Source organism: Apostichopus japonicus, chromosome 9 (genome assembly GCF_037975245.1).
Source record: "Apostichopus japonicus isolate 1M-3 chromosome 9, ASM3797524v1, whole genome shotgun sequence".
Lineage (NCBI taxonomy): Eukaryota > Metazoa > Echinodermata > Holothuroidea > Aspidochirotida > Stichopodidae > Apostichopus > Apostichopus japonicus.
This window is the reverse complement of record NC_092569.1, coordinates 5,057,653-5,078,147: the sequence shown is the minus strand read 5'-3', so window position 1 is coordinate 5,078,147 and position 20,495 is coordinate 5,057,653. Positions and strand designations below refer to the sequence as shown.

Sequence of the window (20,495 nt, the reverse complement as noted above, 5' to 3'; positions counted from 1 at the left end):
TGGGATTTTTTCCCCATATATAGTGTGTGCTGCCACATGATTACCTTTCCTGCATATGAGCATGGGTCCAAGCAGTCCACTGTTTGTACCGACAGTACTTTCGATATGTGAGTGGTACAGCCAATGAGCACAGCCATCCTCATCCTCGGTGGGTCCAGCCCTCTCATTACCGACCCATATGTAGGTGTGGCTGTCGCCCGGTTGGACACCATCATCTGCTTTATCGCTCCCTTCTGTATTGTCCTCATATATGGCACCTGGTGAAATGACATTATTACAACATGTGATAAAACTAAAAAGCTTTAGGAAAATATATGGGTCTGGGAGTATAGCAGACCCTTACAAGCAAAACTCAACTGGTTTTCCATGGAGTGTATAATAAAGTAGCTCACCAGCTATTTAAAAGCATATTACCTTGTTACTATCATGATCATTTTCGATAGTCAGTGTCACAGTGGGATCTCCAAATTTCATAAGCACCGCATGTTTGAACTGATCGATTCAAAGTAAAGCGATTTCCGAGGGCTTGTGGATATTTTTCATTTGATAAATCGTACAACCAAAAAAACCGACATGTGTGTTAGAATGTTAAAAGAATTAATTTTACTTGAGTTCAGAATGTTTTGTAAAATTTCCAGTTTTTGGGCAACAATCTCCAGTTTTACCCATAATTCTCAGGGTGTATACCTTTCTTTTGATGGGTTGACAGGTCTTTGAAAGGTATTCCATCCACTTTTGTCGGGATTTACAACGGTAAACGCAGCCTACATGGGAATTTCCCAATATCATTTAGATACAATGAGAAGAATGGCAAAACCTTTGCAATGACCCTGCCAAGTGCAAATAAACAATTGACATTGGTGAGTCAGTGTTTACTCCGGATATCAAAACAGAAGCTTAACTTTAAGTGACACTTGAGTGCATGATATTACCTTAAAAGGATTGTCTGGTGGCCCAAAGAAGTTACCTTAAAAAATAGTAAATAATTTTCCAAACATGTTGTCAAAGTATGAGAACGCTAATGTTGCGTTTGACAGAGAAACGATTTTTTAATCGTTATGGATAGACATTTCAAATATGATTTGAACAGTACAATACGTGACGTCAGCTCTGCCATAGCAGATTGCGTCATAACCCACCCTCCGCACAGTACCTATATGGTAATCACAACAAAAACAGCGTTTGTATACAGATGAATTTCTTCCTTAATTTCCGGTGAAATTTCTTAAAAATTAGATATGTTTTCAAAAACTCCTTAAGCCGCCATGTACTTGATCGGTGGTTCCGTGGTCTTTGTGTAACACAAGGTAAATTTTAACAGCAGACTCTGAGTTGTTCAGGCTATACATCGCGCTATCCAGCTCCAACGCGAAAAATGTTCGCATGTAGGCTATACTCAAACGTTGACAATCGGACAGTTCTGCGAAGCCTAAGCTTCTCAGTGCTACATTCTGCTCTGACAACGATTCGATCAATTTCTTCAATAATTTCCGGTGAAATTTCTTATAAATTAGATATGATTTAAAAAACTCCTTAAGCCGCCATATATGTAGTAGATCGGTGGTTTCGTGGTCTTTGTGTAACACAAGATAAGTTTTAACAGCAGGCTCTTCGTTGTTTATACATCGCGGTATCCAGCTCCAGCGCGAAGAATGTGCGCGTGTATAGTTTACTCTAACGTTTACAATCGGACAGTTCTGCGATGACATCGATTCCGCCAAGTTTCATCTTTCGGTTTAACGAATACTTTACAAGTTTCGTTTTACTGTTAATTTGATCCGTGAATTTTGTTTCAGCGATTTCGAAGAACAGTTAATGAACTGTGGTTTGAGTGTGAGTGTACTATGTGTAACGCTATACAAGTACACCAACTGAGCATCGTAGTATATACGTTCGCGAGTATGTACGTTATATATCCTATGTGCTTACACGTGAGTTTATTTGCTGCGGAATTGGGAGTGCTAACTTCAAGTCGCCTGTTTTGCCTATTTGCAAGCACTACGTCAATCACCATATTGAAACGGTACTTTTGGTGAGAAACTGGTGAATTTGAAAACCAGATTTCTACAAGAAGAAAACGTCGAATGGGGACAATTTTTACATGGTTAGAAAGAGAAAAATAATAACTACAAGGACAATGTATCAAAATCTTCCACCAGACAATTCCTTTAATAAAACCCTATATAAAACCCTATAAAACCCTTAATAAAACCCTATAACTTAAGTATAACTGAAGATGAATATATTGAGCAAGACATACAGGAATCCTGCACTGGGCCTCGCAAAGTATTTTAACTGTTCAAGGGATTCAAACCTTGGATTTGTGATTGCTAATTCCATAACCACATTTCTGATCAAACTGATCCCACCTCAACCCCCACCCCCCACCCCCACTCACACACACGATGGAACCAGGCTAGGCGTAAGGCCAACCCAATTAATTCGTACAGTTTGGCCTAAGCTAGTCTAAGTTAGTCTAGGCTCGGCCTACCCGTACAAAGGTAAGTACTTATTACGTTTGGCCTAACTTATTCCAAAGTCGGAGATATCCGCGCTCTTCGAGCTTGAGTAAAAGTGTTTCAGTTACCAATTCAACTTGAAATAAGAAGACAATTTTAACATTCATTAGCCACGTTGGATTTGTCGATAAAGAATCTAAACCACAGTGGGCATCTTCTCCTCTAGTTTTGGTAACTTAGTCGAATTCCGCTCAGTCATGAGTCCAGCTTTAATTTGCAGACAGCCGCATAACTGCATATTGAGCTTGCGCATAACTAAAGATCTGGATTGAACCATCAATATAAGACGGCACAAAGTTTCGATGGTCTATGTCGAAATGTCGACATTTCATCTTGTAATTGAGTCGTTTGCATGCATTTTCGAAATTAAGTTACGATTGTCTTATCCAATGTTTCGTCATGAAACTTTTAACAAATTAAACATGAAATTTTCTTGACTTTCCTACCATATTTTACCGGCCGTCTTTATGGTTTCCCCGACGAAGGACGCCCCCCCCCCTCCTCCGAATTAACCCGACCCACTGCAGGGCTGTTGGCCCAAGCATAACTTGAACTTCCGCATTGATTTCAAAGTATAGACCAATTAAAGCCTTACCTTCAGAATCCTTATTGTAGAAAACACCATGAGGATGCATTGTCGCAGGATAAGAGCCTGTATTCTTAAAATGTAGAACCAGTCTGTCACCGACCTCTCCTATAAGCATAGGTCCAAGTATACCAAGGTGCTCTGGATGATCAAGCTCGGTGGTGTACGTATTGTCAGTATAGGCTCTATATACCGCCTTCTTATACGTAGATCCGATCCGGTTGGGACCTGCGATTACGTAATCCGCTTCGTAACTGTCACGGAAATAAACAATTAATTACATAGTGGTGTAATGTAGGCTACTTTTACCACATCAACCAGTTAACTTTTAACGAGCAGTTAACCCGTAACGTTACCTTATAACTTATGAGTTTAAGTAGGTTTAAATGTAATATGTTGTAAACTGTTGTTGATCAGCATAGTTAATGTTGCTTTTTTATTTGAAATATTGCAGAAATGAACTAGCAATGATAAATTAATACATGTTACATTTAAAAAGGTTGACACTGAACATGCTAAAATACCTAACTGCCTTTGTTCATTTCCCGCTAGAATCACTTAAATGATAGTGAATTCCGTTGTTTGGCAAACAAATATTTTTCTTTTCTTCATGGTATACATAATTGTATTTACAGTTCTGATATAACAACATTGATATGGCATTGTTATGGAATCTCAATAGTAAACTATATAGGAATTATTTTTATCATGCATACATTGTTTCCTACTTAAATAATACTGGCCTATATAGGCCTAATGTTATACTTATCTTACTTTACTTCAATCAGAACCAATTCAATCTATATTCAATCGAATTAATGTATATAGGAGCACAGTACAACCGGTTAACACAACCAAACATTTAACAGAAACAGATAAATTTTCGAACGGGCTTGGGAGATGAGCCAAACATGTGGTCAGTCATTAGTATATTACGTTTTGGCATGTCGGGTTTAGAATTAATATAATTTTCTACTTTCAGAATTTTGGTTTGTAAAGGTACTCGTTACATTTTGGCATATTCTCGTTCAACTTGCATTAATTATATACATAATATTTACAATGCAAAACAGAAAAGTTCATAGAGTGATCTAACACTAAATTATAACCAAAAGACGAAACTTTTTTTTTTTTTCTTTGGTCAAAATAAATTGCCTCCCAAGAAATAGTTGCTCGATATCTAATCGAAAAATTGAGGTAACATGACAGTTCCAAAATAGGTGCTCAATGGTTTCTGTATATAATCATGACACAGAAATTCATGTCACAAAATTCATGTCACAAAAATCATGTCACAGAAATGGCTATCAATTTGTTTTCATGAAATATAGAAGCCTTTTGGTAGCAAGAAGTCGGTATAGACATTTAAGTTCAAACTACTGACCTTTGGTCTCATAGAGAGTACGAAAATGGATTCTAAAAATGATGTATACAGTTATCATCATTGAGATTAAAGAACGCGTTCCACATATCGCAAGCACGTGAAGGAAGAGAAATAGGCAGGGATTAAGAGAGAGTAAATCGCTTTTGAAAGACTTGGAGAATTAGATATGACAGTTATACTATGTTCATCTGGAGCGCTGGCTAACTCAGTCTGAAAAGAATGTTAAAGGAATTGCAGGAAGAAACAAGAAAAAAAAAACGTTGTAAATGGGGAACCTCGTCAGCTTAAATTAATTGCAAGTAATGAGCATATGAAAATGGGCGATGCTTTATTTCTGAATAGATCCTTGATGTACATAATCCCGGCTTGACGGAGCTTATTAAAATAAATTGTTGAATTATGAATTCTTATGAAATTAGATTAGACTGGACAAAGTTTTCCACCATGGACTCGAACCAACGTGCCCTAAACCTAGCGGTAGTTCCATCTAACGTATGCTTGTAAAGTAAATTAAGACTTATTGTGATATCAGCGAACTTATCAATTACGAATTGTCGCTCAAGTAGTGAAATTAAAACAAAAAAGGATATAATTTTCCTGCATAGCACGGGCTTTATACTTACTGTAGCTGATAGTGTGAATACGAAATTTATACTTAATAAATTCCCAAAGTACGGCTTGCAGGATCAAGGTGAACAGTTTTATTAATTTCATTTTCAATCAAGGTATTTGGTTATAATAACATAATTTTTGTCAATTAAAAGGGAATTGTTGAACTTCCAGAATCCCACATATAAATAAGATTAAATTCAACTAACGTACGTAAGAAGACCTTCATCCCGTGCTATAACATTTGTCCTTGCCTCCCTCCTTGTTTGTCAATATTGAGATTGCAAACAAGGATTAAGTCTCCGCCCAGGAGGATAGCCTGACGATTAATGCTATATGTAAACAGGGTGTAATGCTATTGTGAATAGCTGCAGGGTCATCATCGTTTGGCCCGCATGTGTATGGCAAGCCATATGGGACAAACACCGCTTAATATATCCTCGTATTAATACGCATATAAAATCAGACAAGAACTGCATGGCATGTCTTATAGCTTTCACCCACATTGTGTCCTCGCCAGTGCAATAAATGAGAAATTGCAAATTTAGTCTCTATTGACGTACACCCAGGCCAACTTGATCTAGATTACAGCATAACTTACGTGTATATCAGGATTCGAATTAATCCTCATATGTATTCGAATTAATCATCATAATGTCTTCGAAATTAATACGTGTTTATATTCGAATTGGGCCCTTGCGGTTGTCTGGGCAATGGTAGAGGATAAATTTGTAGTCATAGGTTTTATTTTTTATAGCCTTAAAAAAACCCTTAAAAAGCAGCAACACATAACCCTGAATGCCTTTAAACGGACATAACCTGCCCATCAAACCCTCTGTCTCTTTTCAAATCTTCTGGGTTCCCGGTCCAGTTGAGTATCGCATCGATGCAGACTGGGTTGAAAGTAAACGCGGGCCAAGTGCAGTGCAATGCAATAAACTAGGCTCACATCACTGCAAGATGCGAGCCATCATAATGACATCACAGGTCGATTTACTGCAAATTTATCCTCTACCATGGCCCAGACAATTTATTTCCTTCTCTCAACATGCTGACACAAGTTTTGGACATTCTCATATAAATCTCGACATATATATACAGTTTTGGGCATTAACGAAACGATGGCGCGCGCCGATGTGCCAAAATTATAGCATGACGTCAATATTGTATCTAGCAAGCAATGTTGACATGACCAATGTAGTAGTGGTATGCTGTTAAAAGTTTTCGACATGCTGATGTTGAATTTGACATGTTGATAGACGTAATGACATATTGGTATTTTGTTTCGACATGTTCATATGGAATTGTAACATGTTGATATCGAATTGGACATATATATATATATTAACTTGGACACTTCACTTTCTTTTTCGACATTTATGGAACGTTTGGCTCTCCGTAAATAAGTACGAAATGAAACCGCAGTAACAGATCCACTCCACTTAGACTCGAAGGGGAATGCAAGTAAAATGGTGGGACTATTCCACTTAGAGAAGAGGGGTTCAGTTAAACTGATAAGGCTTATATAACTTCCTCTCCACAAATCACCGACCTCCATTTCTATATAATTCTTGTACCTTTGGACCCCATTTCGTCTTTTCTCCGAAATCAACTGCAATAAAGTCGTCCACAATATAGTAACCGTTAGAGGCTAGGGCTATGGAACGAAGAAATGGTAAAGTATTATGTTGTTTACTTCTATATACTGTCTGTTTCATCTCTTTTGATGTTGTTGTCTCCTTCAACGTTATTGTCTTCTTCGATGCTGTTGACTCCTTTGATGCTTGTGAATTCACCTTCCTCTGTTTCAGAAGTGTAGTCTTCTCGCATTGAGTGTGATAGGCTACAGCCGAAGGCTAGGTTGAGACGCCGACTCTTCGAAGCTTCCTCTTGGTCTTTCAACAGACATTTTTTTTTAATCAGGAAGTATCATTAATACTACTATAAACTTTAAAACAAAATTGGAGGTCTTTGAAAGGGAAAAAAATTATATATCAAGCAAATTATCTTCAGGCCAGCAACACACGGTGGTGGTTACGCCGACATCACAGTTTCTTAACCGGTCGATCAGCTTTTTTTTTTTAATTATGATTGAAATGACAGGGCACCCACGCAACTTGTCAGTTTTTCAAAAAGGATACCAAGACAATTTCAGTCCCCACAGAAATCACGCACGGAAGAGACAGCAAACAGGAAAATTAATGGCATTGTTCGTAAAACCCTGCAGGGTCTATAGATTATAACGCTTCCCACGCAGCTCCTTATTATTTGCTTGCTGGCGCAAATATATAAATACGAAGCTGACGTTTCTGGACAACTTTGAGCCATGTTTGAGATAAATATGAGACGTAAACGGCATCGTTGTTGTCGGAAACGGAAACTTTTAAGAGCCACATGCCGTCGTTATATCATACCATAATTCGAGCCATGCACTTACCCATCTTTAGAAAACTCCACATCCTTGATCAAGTTCTTTCCAGATGGAGTGTAATCCCACTCTATTTCCTTGACTCCAATAAAATACACACGATCTTTAGCGGAGACCCCTTCAAAAGTGACGACGACGAACGCTGCCACCAATAATAGGCTACGGAGGTTCCTCTTTAAGTTCATCTTTCTGGAACACTATCACGAAAAAAAGTAAGAAGCAAAAAAAAATGTTGGTTCATATATTATATAATATAAATGCAACTTTGTCTGCTCAACAAACAGATGTGTGGGCCGATAGCCTGAGCAAGTGTTTCGATCATCTTCACTGGAAGCGACCTTCGGTAGGCTGTCGGTGGAGGAAAACGGAATAATATTACAGCCTATTGGTCGAGATTGAAGTAATTTCAACTGGCAAGTTTGACACAAGCTGCTCATTATCACTTCAGACGAAATGAGCAGCCCCCCCCCCCACCCCCTTCGCAAACAAGAGGATGGAAATCGGGCCTTTGAAACCTCTCAACTATAAGTTGCGCTGCGCTTCGACGTCTCAGGGTTTCAAGCCGGTGAATCGGTCGACCCAACCCTCCATGCCAACCCACCATAATATATCAAGGATTGGACTTCCATGGTACTTCCAAACTTCTATCTTACCGTTTAACTTTGACTTATAGAATGGGAGAAAGTTTATAGCACAGTGCTTCCCAACACTCGGCCAGTTCTCGTTGCGTAAATTTTGCGCATTGTATCAACGGATTTCCTTTTATTCATGTTCATGTTTAAACCAATCATGAGTTGTATAATTCATGCTTCCCTCTCTCTGCATGATGATGACCATGTAATAGAGCCCATGTACTGTATACAGTGTAAATACGGTAGGGCATCGTTGATTCAAGACACATGTATGAACATTGACTATATAGACTATAATGTGCATGCCGAGGTATGGGCAAAGGTGCACGGGAAAATAAATACCTTATTGCCTAAATTCGATTGGGTTCACTCCAAATCCTACCTGAGATGATGCAATTAGGCATAACAAATGAATTATATCTCAACTTTCGGTATTAAAGATATCTCTGATTCGAATTATAGATGAACTCTGTAATTCGTTGTGAATAAACGTTTACATATCAATTTCAAATATCTCACTAAATTCGATAACAAAAACGACGATACAGTCAATGCGACCTTTCACCTTCCTTCGAAACGCAATTATGACACCATGTGAAAGGTGTTTTGTATTCGTTGGAATACCTCGCAGTCAGCTCATTGTGTAAGCATATCGAAAATAAAAACACATAATAAGGAAGGTAAGAGTCATAAAATAAGGTGATGTTCTTTCACTGTCACAATTCACACCATGACTACATGACTATGGAACGCCGAAAGGGCAATGTATTATGTAGTTTACTTCTATTTTATCTGTTACCATTGGCGTACGGGGCGGGGGGGGCAGACTGCCCCCCCAAATTTCCAGAGGTCAAGACATTCGGGCAAAAGTCCTGAAAAATTCGGGCAGCCTAAGCGGAGAAATATATATATATATATATATATATATATATATATATATACATATATATATACTATTAGAGAAAACCAGAGAAATAAGATATGACTCATAATTGACAAATAAGGAGTAAGTTTTAGAAAATATATTGGAATTTTCGGTCCCCCTGGGACCTTCGTCAGCAATACTTGGCAGTCGAATGAGAAGTACAAAATGTGACACAATGAAAGTATGACGCTAGATAAGTGTAAGTTGCAATGATGGAATTAAAACCAAATAAACCATGACTATACAGGAAGCGGATTAAGGAGCAAAGAACGGATTACATATGCTTGTAGAACTGGTAGTTGTTAAGGGGTCCCAAGTCTTTGTTGAGGCCGGTGATGTGAGACTTAATACGAAAGATCCAATCGATTTCTTTACGTTTACGTTCAGTAGTTGATTTGAAGTTCGAGGCAATTAAAATACATTTTAGGTTTTTAGAGAATGACCATGAAGATTGAAATGTTCGGACACTGGGAATCCTGCAAAATTATCACGAATAGATTTTTTGTGATTATTAAAACGTAAGCGGAATCGGGAGCCTGTTTCACCTACATAATTGTTGCCCTCTTTGCAAAGTACACAATAGAAAATGTAAATAACATTAATAGAATCACAAGAGAGGGAAGGGGGTCTAAGACTAAAGTCAACATTGGGAATCTTGACCACGGTGCCTGGGGTAATATGGGGGCATATTTGGCATCTAGGTTTACCGCAAGGAAAATTGCCTGCGGAGGTGGAAACTGAGCGGGGGAGTCTGGAGGAAGTGAGAAGAAATTTAAGGTTGGGGGGTTGACGAAATGCTAGCATGGGGGGTACCTTAAACGATTCTCCTACAGACTGATCGTCTTGAAATACAGCAAATTCCTGTTTGATGGAGCGAATGAAAGATTTGATGAGGGGGTTGTAACTGGTAACGAACGGAATGCGTGTGTTGGGACTTTTAGACTTGTATTTTAATAAGTCCTCACGGCTCAACTTGTCGGCCCTGGAAATACCCTGTCTAATTAAGTGAAGGGGGTATCCTACGTTCAAGAAATAACCAGTTAATATGGATACCTGGTGTTTAAAATCACATGGGTTGGAGCAAATGCGTTTAAGTCTAAGGCATTGGCTGTAAACAATAGAACTCTTGAGATTATGTGGGTGAAAACTATTAGAGTGTAAATACATATGAATATCAGTGGGCTTATAATAGACCGAAGTGGTTAAGGAATTGCCATCCAACTTGACCAGAACATCTAGGAATGAAATTTGATGTTTGGAAACTTCGACAGAAAATTTAATGCTGTCATGAAAAGAATTAACATGATCAAAGAAAGACTTAAGAGATTCTTCACCATGTGGCCAGACAAAAAATATATCGTCAATATATCTATAATAATGTGATGGCTTAAGAGGAGAAGTGGATAGCATTTCCTGTTCTAATTCGTGCATAAATATGTTGGCGTAACAAGGTGCCATCTTAGTGCCCATAGCGGTACCATTGATTTGTAGATAATATTTCCCGTTAAAAGAGAAATAATTATTACTTAATATGAAACGTAAAATGGGACCAAGATCATCACCTAAAGTGGGGTTGGTGGCATGCTCACGAAGAAAATTTTGACAAGCGATAATTCCCTCGTCATGAGGGATATTAGTGTACAAAGAGGATACATCCATAGTAACGAGTAAGGAATTAATTGGTAACGCCTGAATAGTGTTAAGAATTCTCAAAAAATGCGTAGTGTCCTGTATATAAGAAGGAATATGGGTTAATAAAGGGTTGAGTACGGAGTCCATATATCCTGAAAGATGTTCAGTTAGCGTACCAATTCCTGAAATAATAGGTCGGCAAGGAGGGAATAGCTATATATATATATATATATATATATATATATATATATATATATATATATATATATATATATATATATATATATATATATATATATATATATATATATATATATATATATATATATATATATATATATATATATATATACATACATATAAATACTGTATGCAGTAGCTTGCCCGAATCTTTTTCAAATTTTTGCCCGACAATTCCATGTTTTCTTTATTTAGCATCATGATGCCCGAATATTTCCGTGTAACACCACCGTAAGCGCAGCTCATGTGGGCTACCACGCTTTTTATACGATCATTTTTTTTAACTAGTCAACTGTATACCTGGACATCTCCGACATGAGTGTATATTGAAGAAACATTTTCTTTTTCATGGATGGTAAGGGGGGGGGTGGAGTCCCTACAAGCCTAGAACTACAGGTTTATCATATTTTTTGTTATATTTTATACTTTTTTGTGAGACAAATCGCAGTCTCACCTGACACAGCGACATTATCCCGCCTAGATGTCGTTGAACAATGTATGTTTTTCTGGAGGTAGCTGAGTACTGTGTTAAAATAATAAATACGGTAACTAAATAGGAGCTTAAAAAATATACTGTCCTATTTTTCCCCTTCAAAGTGATGTCACCATTTTTTCTTCTTCTAATTTACCAAATTTTTGGGGAAGTGAAAATTTCTAAAACGTGAGATTATAAAATTAAGAATGTTTAGATGCAACTTGCAAGGCCTCAGGAGTGCCGTTTCCGGCAATCTGAGAGGCATTTTTTGCCAAAAATGTTCTTGTACGCTACGCGCCAACCGATGGTGGCGCTCCGCTTAGATAGTGTCACGGGAACTTTCGGGCACAAAAATTTCTGCCCCCCAAACTGAAACGGTCCCGTACGCCTATGTCTGTTACTTAGACAACAGCATCAAAGTAGACAACAACATTGAAGGAGACAACAACATTGAAGGTAAACAAGATGACAAGAACATTGAAGGAGACAAGAACATTGAAGGAGACAACAGCATGATAACAGACAGCATAGAAGTAAACAACATAATACATTGCCCTTTTGGCGTTTCATACATGATAGTCTGCTTCACCAATCCCAGGACCACGCGCCATGCAGCTTCTTTTTTATTTTTATAAAATCATCTCTCCGCCTCTGGCTCTTTCATGAAGCTTCACTTCTCTAGCTTTGTCCGTCGGGGCGGTGGGGAGGGGAGGGGGAGAGGATTTCAAACTCTGTACCCTCCCACCACCATTCAAAAACCCTGCACACCACTGATACGTCACAGTTTTGGTATAACCACGTGTCTATTTGTAGCTATGTTATTCATCACGCAATATATGGGTTAATTGACCGGCAGTAGATTTGTGAGGTATAGGCCTAACTATTAAAAAGTCAAAAATAAACAACGGAACAAACGAAACACAACTGTGAATAGAAGCCCAGATATCAAGAAGGCCTAAAGCATACATTCAGCGCAGTGTTTCATTAGTTATCGTAGTGACCTCTATACTTGTGACAATGTCTGTGTTAACTGTTAACTTATATATAGTGTACGTTGTACCCTATTAAAGCAAGTTGCTCTGTATCGTATCAGTCCAAACAAACACCGTTGAGTAACTGTATAGCCTGGCATGTCGATGTTGATATATATATATATATATATATATATATATATATATATATATATATATATATATATATATATATATATATATATATATAATGCATGTTATGTAAGATAAGAATGTGTGTTACTGGGTTGCTAACTTTTGCAGGCGTCCAGTTATTACATTGAAACTAGTACCTCAATTAGACCATATACTATACGCGTAAAACACTTTCTTTGAAGTTCTATCTAGATATATTCTAGCATATTTTGAAATGACAAATCAGATCTGAGGGTTATTGTCATTATGTGCATGGGATCGCAAAATTAGGCCTATAGGCAAAGTTTGGTTTAGATCATATAGCGATTCATCAGCTTACATAATACTGTGTAAGCCTACGTACCATAGTATCGTTATGCAACATAGGCGATCACATCGAACATTTAATGGTGGTCATCAGTCATCAGGCTACTACCAATAAAAGGTGCCAAAAGTTTCCTTCACCATTTCCCTGGAGCTGAATTTATTTTGATCAGACATTGTGGAGGCCCACACCCAGGACTACGTGAGATTTGAAATATTTCAGAGAATATGATAAAATAAGTATTTTTTCTGTTGCCTTTCGATATTATAATTAGTCCTACATGGTGTAACATGCACCCACTTCCCTGGCACAGCCGCCGTATAGCCTATATTACACATACACAACTATTATTAACTGTGCTCCTGGATTAAAATTTAAACATGTACAATTAACGCATGCATTTCTTGCCTTACAGCTAGTGAGGCCCCTTAATTTATCTGGTCCAGCACCCCCCCCCCCCTCCCCCTCGCATATACTATAGTATGTGAATCTTCAACTTCAAAATGTGATAACATGGACATGACACTCTTAGTTTCTTGTTCACAGAGGAAACCAAGGTGCCGTCTCGAAAATTCAAATCTTTTCTAAAAGTGAAATCTACTTTTGGGACAACTAATTTTTGTTACATCTATATGTAACAAAACTACCGCTACGTTCAGCCCTTCTCCTCCCCTCCTCTCACCACCCCTGGATAGTATGACAAACTCCTGGTGGCTCGGGTGGTCTCTGACAACTCTGTGGTGTGACTAACTGCATGTTACGGAGCTTGTAGATGTGCAGTAGTCTCCAGTGAAAGACGTACGTACGTATGCGTGCTTTTATTGTTCATTTACTATACGTTCACCTATAGTATGGAGTTCGCTAACTGTAGGCTTAAACTCTAAAATGAGAAAGATCACTATTACTTCATGCAAATTACAGCATAATAAATTCTGTTACACCTTAAAAAAATTAAGCTTAGAAGTAAGAGCATCCACTCCTGCATCCTAAACCAGGAATCTGCCTATACGTTCAGTAGCAACTTCACCTTATCGTATAATAACAATAAGACTTCTTACGTATGCTAACGCGTTGGAGAGGGTACTGGTGATGAGGTGATCCGTTGGAACTTGAGTTGGTTTCCACGGTAACTATTCCCTCATGGATCGTCTTCCTATAGATACTGCTCAGTATATAACGCCAGTTGTTCGAATAATATTACTACAGCAAGTCAGATATAGGTTTGTTATCTCGTACAGATATCCTATCGGTAACTACTTCTACAGGCTGCCCTGCTTACTCCTTTGGCAGTAATGCCGGACGGGCACGTGACACAACGATATAAATATATCCAAGCAGCACCAGGAATCACGTCTCATCGATGGTGAACCGCGTAGTGACCTTCAGGTCCGTAAATGTGAACGGATTGTTTGGCACGTATACGGAAAGGCAATCTGGTTATTCCGAGAAACAACAGCGCTCTCATTATCACCACTAATTCGAAATTCGAAACACCAGCTAATGTTTCTTTTCTTGAGTATCGTTTTACTATACGCCAACTTACATACCACATCTTGTATAATATTTGCCCTTCCATCCAACCTATATATATCAATATCAGTTTATGTACACAATTAGAGATAAGATTGTTTTACACTTCAGTTACACCCATATCCTTGTTACTTATCTCTTCGGCTGTTTTGGCGTAGGCATAAAAGCGGATGTCAAACGAATGGCATCTAGGCCTATAGTTGACTCTTAAGATACTGGCAAAATGTTAATAACATTAATAATAATAATAGCATTCGGATATTCAGTCGGTTAATAAATAATACCCATAGCCTATCACGTTGCCTATAGGCCTATACTGACCAAAACTTTCTGCACAACAAGCGATTCTAAATTCAGCATAAAACTACCCTGACCGAAAGTAAGCATTCGATAAATATGTTTGTAAACGTTTTCAACAAGTTCCATCTCGTATACTGTACAACTGATTACGAAAGCCCACTTCCCCTGTAGTCTTGAACTGATAAAGCCTAAAATCGTCTATACATCAACTATTTGCTTTGATAAGCCTTTGTGTGGTTTCTCCTCCTCCTCCTCCTCCTCCTCCTCCTCCTCTTTCTCCTCCCCCTCCTCTACCATTACCAAACATTAAATAGACAAATTAAGAACCGAAATTGGGGCGACAAAAGGGTCAAACCGTTCCTAAAGTTAATCAGTGAAGTTGACCATCGTGAACTTAATATTACTTTGGAAGGTAAAGGTATACTACAAACGTAAATTCAAACTTCTTAGACTAATTTACATCAATTAGTTATACGTTGACTTAGTACCCCGACTCGCACCTACCGTCCCCCCACTGGCAGACACAATCTTACAAAAAATATATCCTAGTGTGTAGTACATATATAATTATATAACATGTATATGCATAATACCCTTAACCCGTCAAAAATTCTTCAACATTTTTTCAAAAGTTGTAAAATGTAGCACCAGTTTGCATGTTAATCAACCTTCATTTACGATAATTCCTCAAAAGTGACGACTTAACATCTTATCTCCCATGTGGACGCCCCTGTTCAAAATACAGCAAAAACATGATTACCCGGGCTCCCTATTTCTAGTTCCCGGCTCGGTGCAGATATCAAAGGTTTTATCTTACTGTCCTCGCTTCAAATAGTTGGCCGGGAACTCAGACCAAGCGGCATGGAGAAACCGGAATGCAAAAATGCATTGCGGTTTCGAAGATGTAACAGTGAGCAGTTTTCTCCATGAATCTGACGTAATGTATACAGTGAAGGTGAAAAACATACTTGATCAGGTGCGTATCCAGGGGGGGGCGTTGGGGGCGCGCGCCCCCCGGGTAAGGAAAATAGGAGAGAAAAGGAGAGAAGAAAAAAGGGAAAAGGAGGGGGAAAAAGAAAAGGAGGAGAGGAAGGAAGGGAAGAGAAAAAGAAAAAAGAGAGAAAAAGGAGAAAAGGAGGGAGTAGAAGATAGCCAAGACCTCGGGAAGAGAAAGAGGAACGGTCATAGTTAAAGCGCTAATCCCAATTATATACACAGGGTAGCCAGTGACAGATCAAGGATTACGGAGGGGGTGTGCGCCTCACCCTACCCCTTACACCGACAACTCCATTTTTGACGTTTCCATTTTTTCTCTCTCACTAATGTATCTATATAAATACTATATATGGTCTATCATAACGCGTGTGTGTGTATGGACGCCTTAACAATTGTTGTGCTATATGGAACCAACTGTGGCTGGTCTTGAACTCGACCGAGTCGTCGGGGAACGTGACGCATTTCGGGAAGGGGGCGACCGCCCCCCCCCCCGAGCAAATTTTCTTTACGACATCGCTAGTAATTTCAAAATAGACAATGCTTAGATGCAACTTACAAGGCCTGGGAAGTGTCATTTCCAGCGATCTGGGAGGCATTTTCGGCCAAAATTTTTCTTGTACGCTTCGCGCCAACTCATGGTGGCGCTTTGCTTAGATAGTTTGCCTACAGGCTTCGCCCCTCCCTTGGCAATTACTCGCTACACGCCTGTTCGAATTTGTAAAGCAAAGAGCAGATTAGCATCATATCAGTGAGCATTGAAATGCATGTTCCACGATGAACAGCCTCAAAAACTGTCTATGTGTGTAGTCAAAGGCGTAGGAGCCAAATTGGATTTGGGGCTGTAACGACTTGCCCGAGAAAAAAGCCAAAATTTTTCGCGCGCGGTGCGCGCGTTCAACATATCGATGTCAATATCATATAAGCAAGCATCGGTCATTACATTGCATGGCATCGTGTGCCTTAAGATCCGTGAAAGTTGCACAGTATACCGCCGAATGCTAATGTAAACAACCAAATGTCTTATGTAGATGGAGAAAAACCATACAGATCCATTTATGTCAAAACTCTCTTTTACAGTAGTAATGTCGGCCAAGCTTAGAACTTTTTTTAAATTATGTTAATTACCAAGGAGATCATTTTTAAGCTATTCATTGCTATTTATTTTTCTTTCAGTAGGTGCCCGAAAAAAATGGGGAAAATTTGGTTGCGGGAAGGGGGGGGGCCCGTGGGCTGCAGCCCCGCCTCCTACGGGACCTACGCCTATGTGTGTAGTGTTCGGTTTCGATATACCAGATATCGGAAATATCTGCTATTTGTCATTTCCTTCAACCAAGTTTTATAATAGCCGTTATAAGAGGTTGCAATATTTCTACACCAATAAATTAACTGTGTCGGAATTTTCGAAAATTTCCTCACCAACATTCTTCATCATACTTTCCTCTACTCGTGCAATTTTGACCTGTCTATTAGGGGTTCAAGGAGTTTTCTATATTGCTTGTCCATAGATAGAATTTTGTGCAACATTATGGGTATGTTTTGAAGTGATTTTTATTCACGAGAAATGTGAATTTTCAAATTCTCAACAAATAATGGGCTTAAAACCTTGAAAAGTGGGGCTTTCGGATATTGTGGGCCGTGACGTAGAATCACCTACAAAAGCAATGATCCATAGGACATGCAATGAGGTCGAACATGATGTGTGACTGATGACAATCTTCAAAAAGGTTATGGATGGAAAAAAAAACTTTTGGGAAATACTTGGTTCTCAGGCAAAAGTGTACATCTGGTTGGTCATTTTCAAGCCAGAGAATTGCCATTTCCGGTGATCTGGGGGGTATCATAAACCAGAAATTTTCTTGTACGCTCCGCGCCAACCGATGGTGGCGCTCCGCTTAGATAGTAATTCGCGCCCCCCGGGTTAGAAAATCCTGGATACGCGCCTGTTGATATTAGTAATACAATGAATATCGAGACAAAAGGTTTGCCTAAGGTCATCCTTTAATGTATTGTAAGGTCTCGAACATGACCTATGATATGAGAATATGACGAATGTGTATCCGGCTTTATTGTCGTCACATGAATAGTCCGCATTCCAGGACTATACGTGAGAGATTGATGCAGTAGAAGCCTCGTTGTGTTGCTCGCCAAATTAGGAAGAGCATTCGGCCGTTTATCCTCTCTATTCACATCAGTAACTGAATAGGCTGCTGCTCCCTGCCTCTCCTGTTTAGTTTGGTATAGTTTAATGTGGTACTTGTCATGTATTTTATAGCATTACCTTTACAGTGGCATATTTGTCTTGGATCATTTATGAATTGCAATGCTTTTTGCTTTTTTTCAGACTTGTTATTAAATGTAGCAGTTACTTAATATACAAGTCATTCAATGTATAACTTAATTAATTAGCAAGTAAAACTATAGAAGCAGAATCACGTTTTTCACTTTAATACACTGCAGTGTGGAGGGCAGGCATAAATTGCTGCAGACTTCGTCATACAGGTCTACGAAAGACTTGGACAGTACAATTGTATTATAATTTATGTTGCCTATATACTGGAATAAAAAAGCATGAAGGCATATATGCGTGCAGGCATACTTGCTTTTATAGACACAATGATGCAATAAGTCACAGTTTAATTATCATTAAATGAGTGGCATAACTGCACGTGATCTAGTCCAATATGGCTCACGAAGAACTTGACAATTCCGAAGAGCTGATTGATATACTGAGAGTTTGGCTAATCTTACCCCTGTCCGAATTGCCCCCGCCGTGCGGCTATAACCACCGACATTTCTCAATTTATTTAAAAAAAAACACGCCATTCTCGAGACAATTCAAGTGAATCGCAGTAATGAAGTGCAGCCAAAGTGTAATAAGGGCCTGATAATGAAGGTCATAGTAAGGCCCCGATATTGCCAGGTTGCAGTAAGGTAGTCAGGTCCTGATAATGCAGGTTGCATTAAGTTCCTGATAATGCACAGGTTGCAGTACGGTCCTAGTAATGCAGATTGCCATAAGGTTCTGGGGTGGAGGGGGGCTTTAAGCTGATGATGAAAATAAAATAAAGACTAACACTATACAATCCTTGATATAATGGATCTTGCCTGTGTGAAAATTCGTTCGGTTTTTTTTTAGCTGAAGGGATTAGCATTTTAGTGTCCAACTTTCCTAGCGTGGACTGATATGGACCGTTATTCTGTACAGGTCTCTTGAGATAGTCGGACTTAAAGCTTTAAAACACACAACTTGAAGCGAATGGGTCAGTGGTTTTAAGTCGGAAAGCGAAACATTTGGTTTTGTTCCATCGACAACAGTATGTAGATCTCTGCTGCTCATATACCGGGTAAAGCTAACATAGCTAAGAGTCGAATCCGCTTAGAAGTACACACACACATATACATATATATATATATAGAGAGAGAGAGAGTTGGTTGGTTGGCGTCTATCTTGGCGCAGAGTGCCAGTGGACAGAGCGGAATATATGTTGAGACAACTTGTTGACTAGTGGAACACTAGTAGTTGTAACACGGAGTTTCACGCGTTATAGCGATCGTGAGACAACTTGTTGACGCGTGAAGCTCCGAGTCACAACTACTAGTGTTCCACTAGTCTCAACTAGTATCAACATATATATATATATATATATATATATATATATATATATAGAATACTGTCTATAGAGAAAACCACAAATTGACATCAAGACTCATCAATACTCACGTACAAAGGTACGTTTCTTTGGGTCCTAATGCAACCGCTATGGTAATAGCCATCAGTGCGGAGTGTTTCTATCATGCTTTCCCTCCTTTCAGCTTAACAGACAAATGCCTACACAAGCAGAGATGGACCGAGCTACGGGGACCATCATTGCCTGAATGAGGACCTATCGGTACTAAAAATTTGTTACGTACGGTATGTCAAGTTGATGTAAGCACTCTTGATAGACTTCCCCTTGGTGTTACCAGTATCAGAGGACCTGGTCACTTTACTTCACAGCAGAAAAAGTCTCAGCCCCTCGGCAACAAACTACAACTTTCGTCATGTCACATTTCAGGAAAGCTTTGCATCTTCGAAATCATGTTTGTATGGAGACAGAGCAACCTCAACATGAAAAACACTTAGATATAACAGCATCCAACGGTGCACACTTGATCATCAAAATGATGCACCTCAATCCCCCTTTTTCTTGTGCTATGTATGTTAAAGTTTAGCTTTAAGTTAGTTCTAAACTAATCCTGTATACGTACCAAGAATTTAGTCCCTCGATCTTCTTGAGAATTCCTTTCAAATACCCCCTTTAAGACCGTGTATCGATAACTTATCGATTTATATAAAGCACCCCGAAAGTCTGTACATTTCAGAGATGATAGTTTTATTGTTGAGCAAGTGTCTCGCATCAATGATCCAATTACCTTGCTGTCGTTCTATAGCACCCTCGTCCACAGTAAAACATGAAGGTTGTGTTGAACAGGAAGTTATCGCTTAATAACAACTACTTAGTTGGAACCTGAAGCTGGTGGCGCAATATATATATATTCACGCATTTAAGGAAAGAGTTGAGTTCTTTTACACTATAATCTGTTAATTTGACCTATCATAAATCCCGCAGGAAGCGATCAAATATGGCATGGCATCTATACGTTTTACAAATGGAACAAACCGTTATATTATTATTTGTCGGGCACAAACGTTTCTGTGTTGGGATTAAACGGTCGACGACTCACTTGTTAAGATAACTTAAATGGTTGTAAACACCGACATCGTCTAT

General features: G+C 38.8%; 1 protein-coding gene and 1 long non-coding RNA gene across 4 annotated transcripts in view; one reads left to right on the top strand and one right to left on the bottom strand.

The window, feature by feature from the left end:
* The window catches only part of LOC139974570 (hephaestin-like protein), a 43,058-nt gene extending 22,882 nt beyond the window's left edge, over positions 1-20,176 (bottom strand). Inside the window, exons 1-4 of one of the 3 annotated variants that reach the window (XM_071981809.1) lie at positions 19,975-20,176; positions 7,536-7,723; positions 3,115-3,359; positions 45-257 (exon numbers count right to left, since the gene is read on the bottom strand). In XM_071981809.1, coding sequence (XP_071837910.1) covers positions 45-257; positions 3,115-3,359; positions 7,536-7,723; positions 19,975-20,124 — 796 coding nt within the window. In that variant the 5' untranslated portion in view covers positions 20,125-20,176. Of the gene's footprint in view, positions 1-44; positions 258-2,587; positions 2,697-3,114; positions 3,360-7,535; positions 7,724-13,958; positions 14,354-19,974 lie in introns of those variants that run through there. The other 2 variants (XM_071981810.1, XM_071981811.1) reach the window with 2 other exon arrangements.
* LOC139974582 (uncharacterized) lies at positions 9,119-10,569 on the top strand. The gene is made up of 2 exons (XR_011795511.1): positions 9,119-9,860; positions 9,917-10,569. It is a non-coding gene; the product is annotated as an uncharacterized lncRNA (long non-coding RNA).
* Positions 20,177-20,495: the final 319 nt, after the last annotated feature.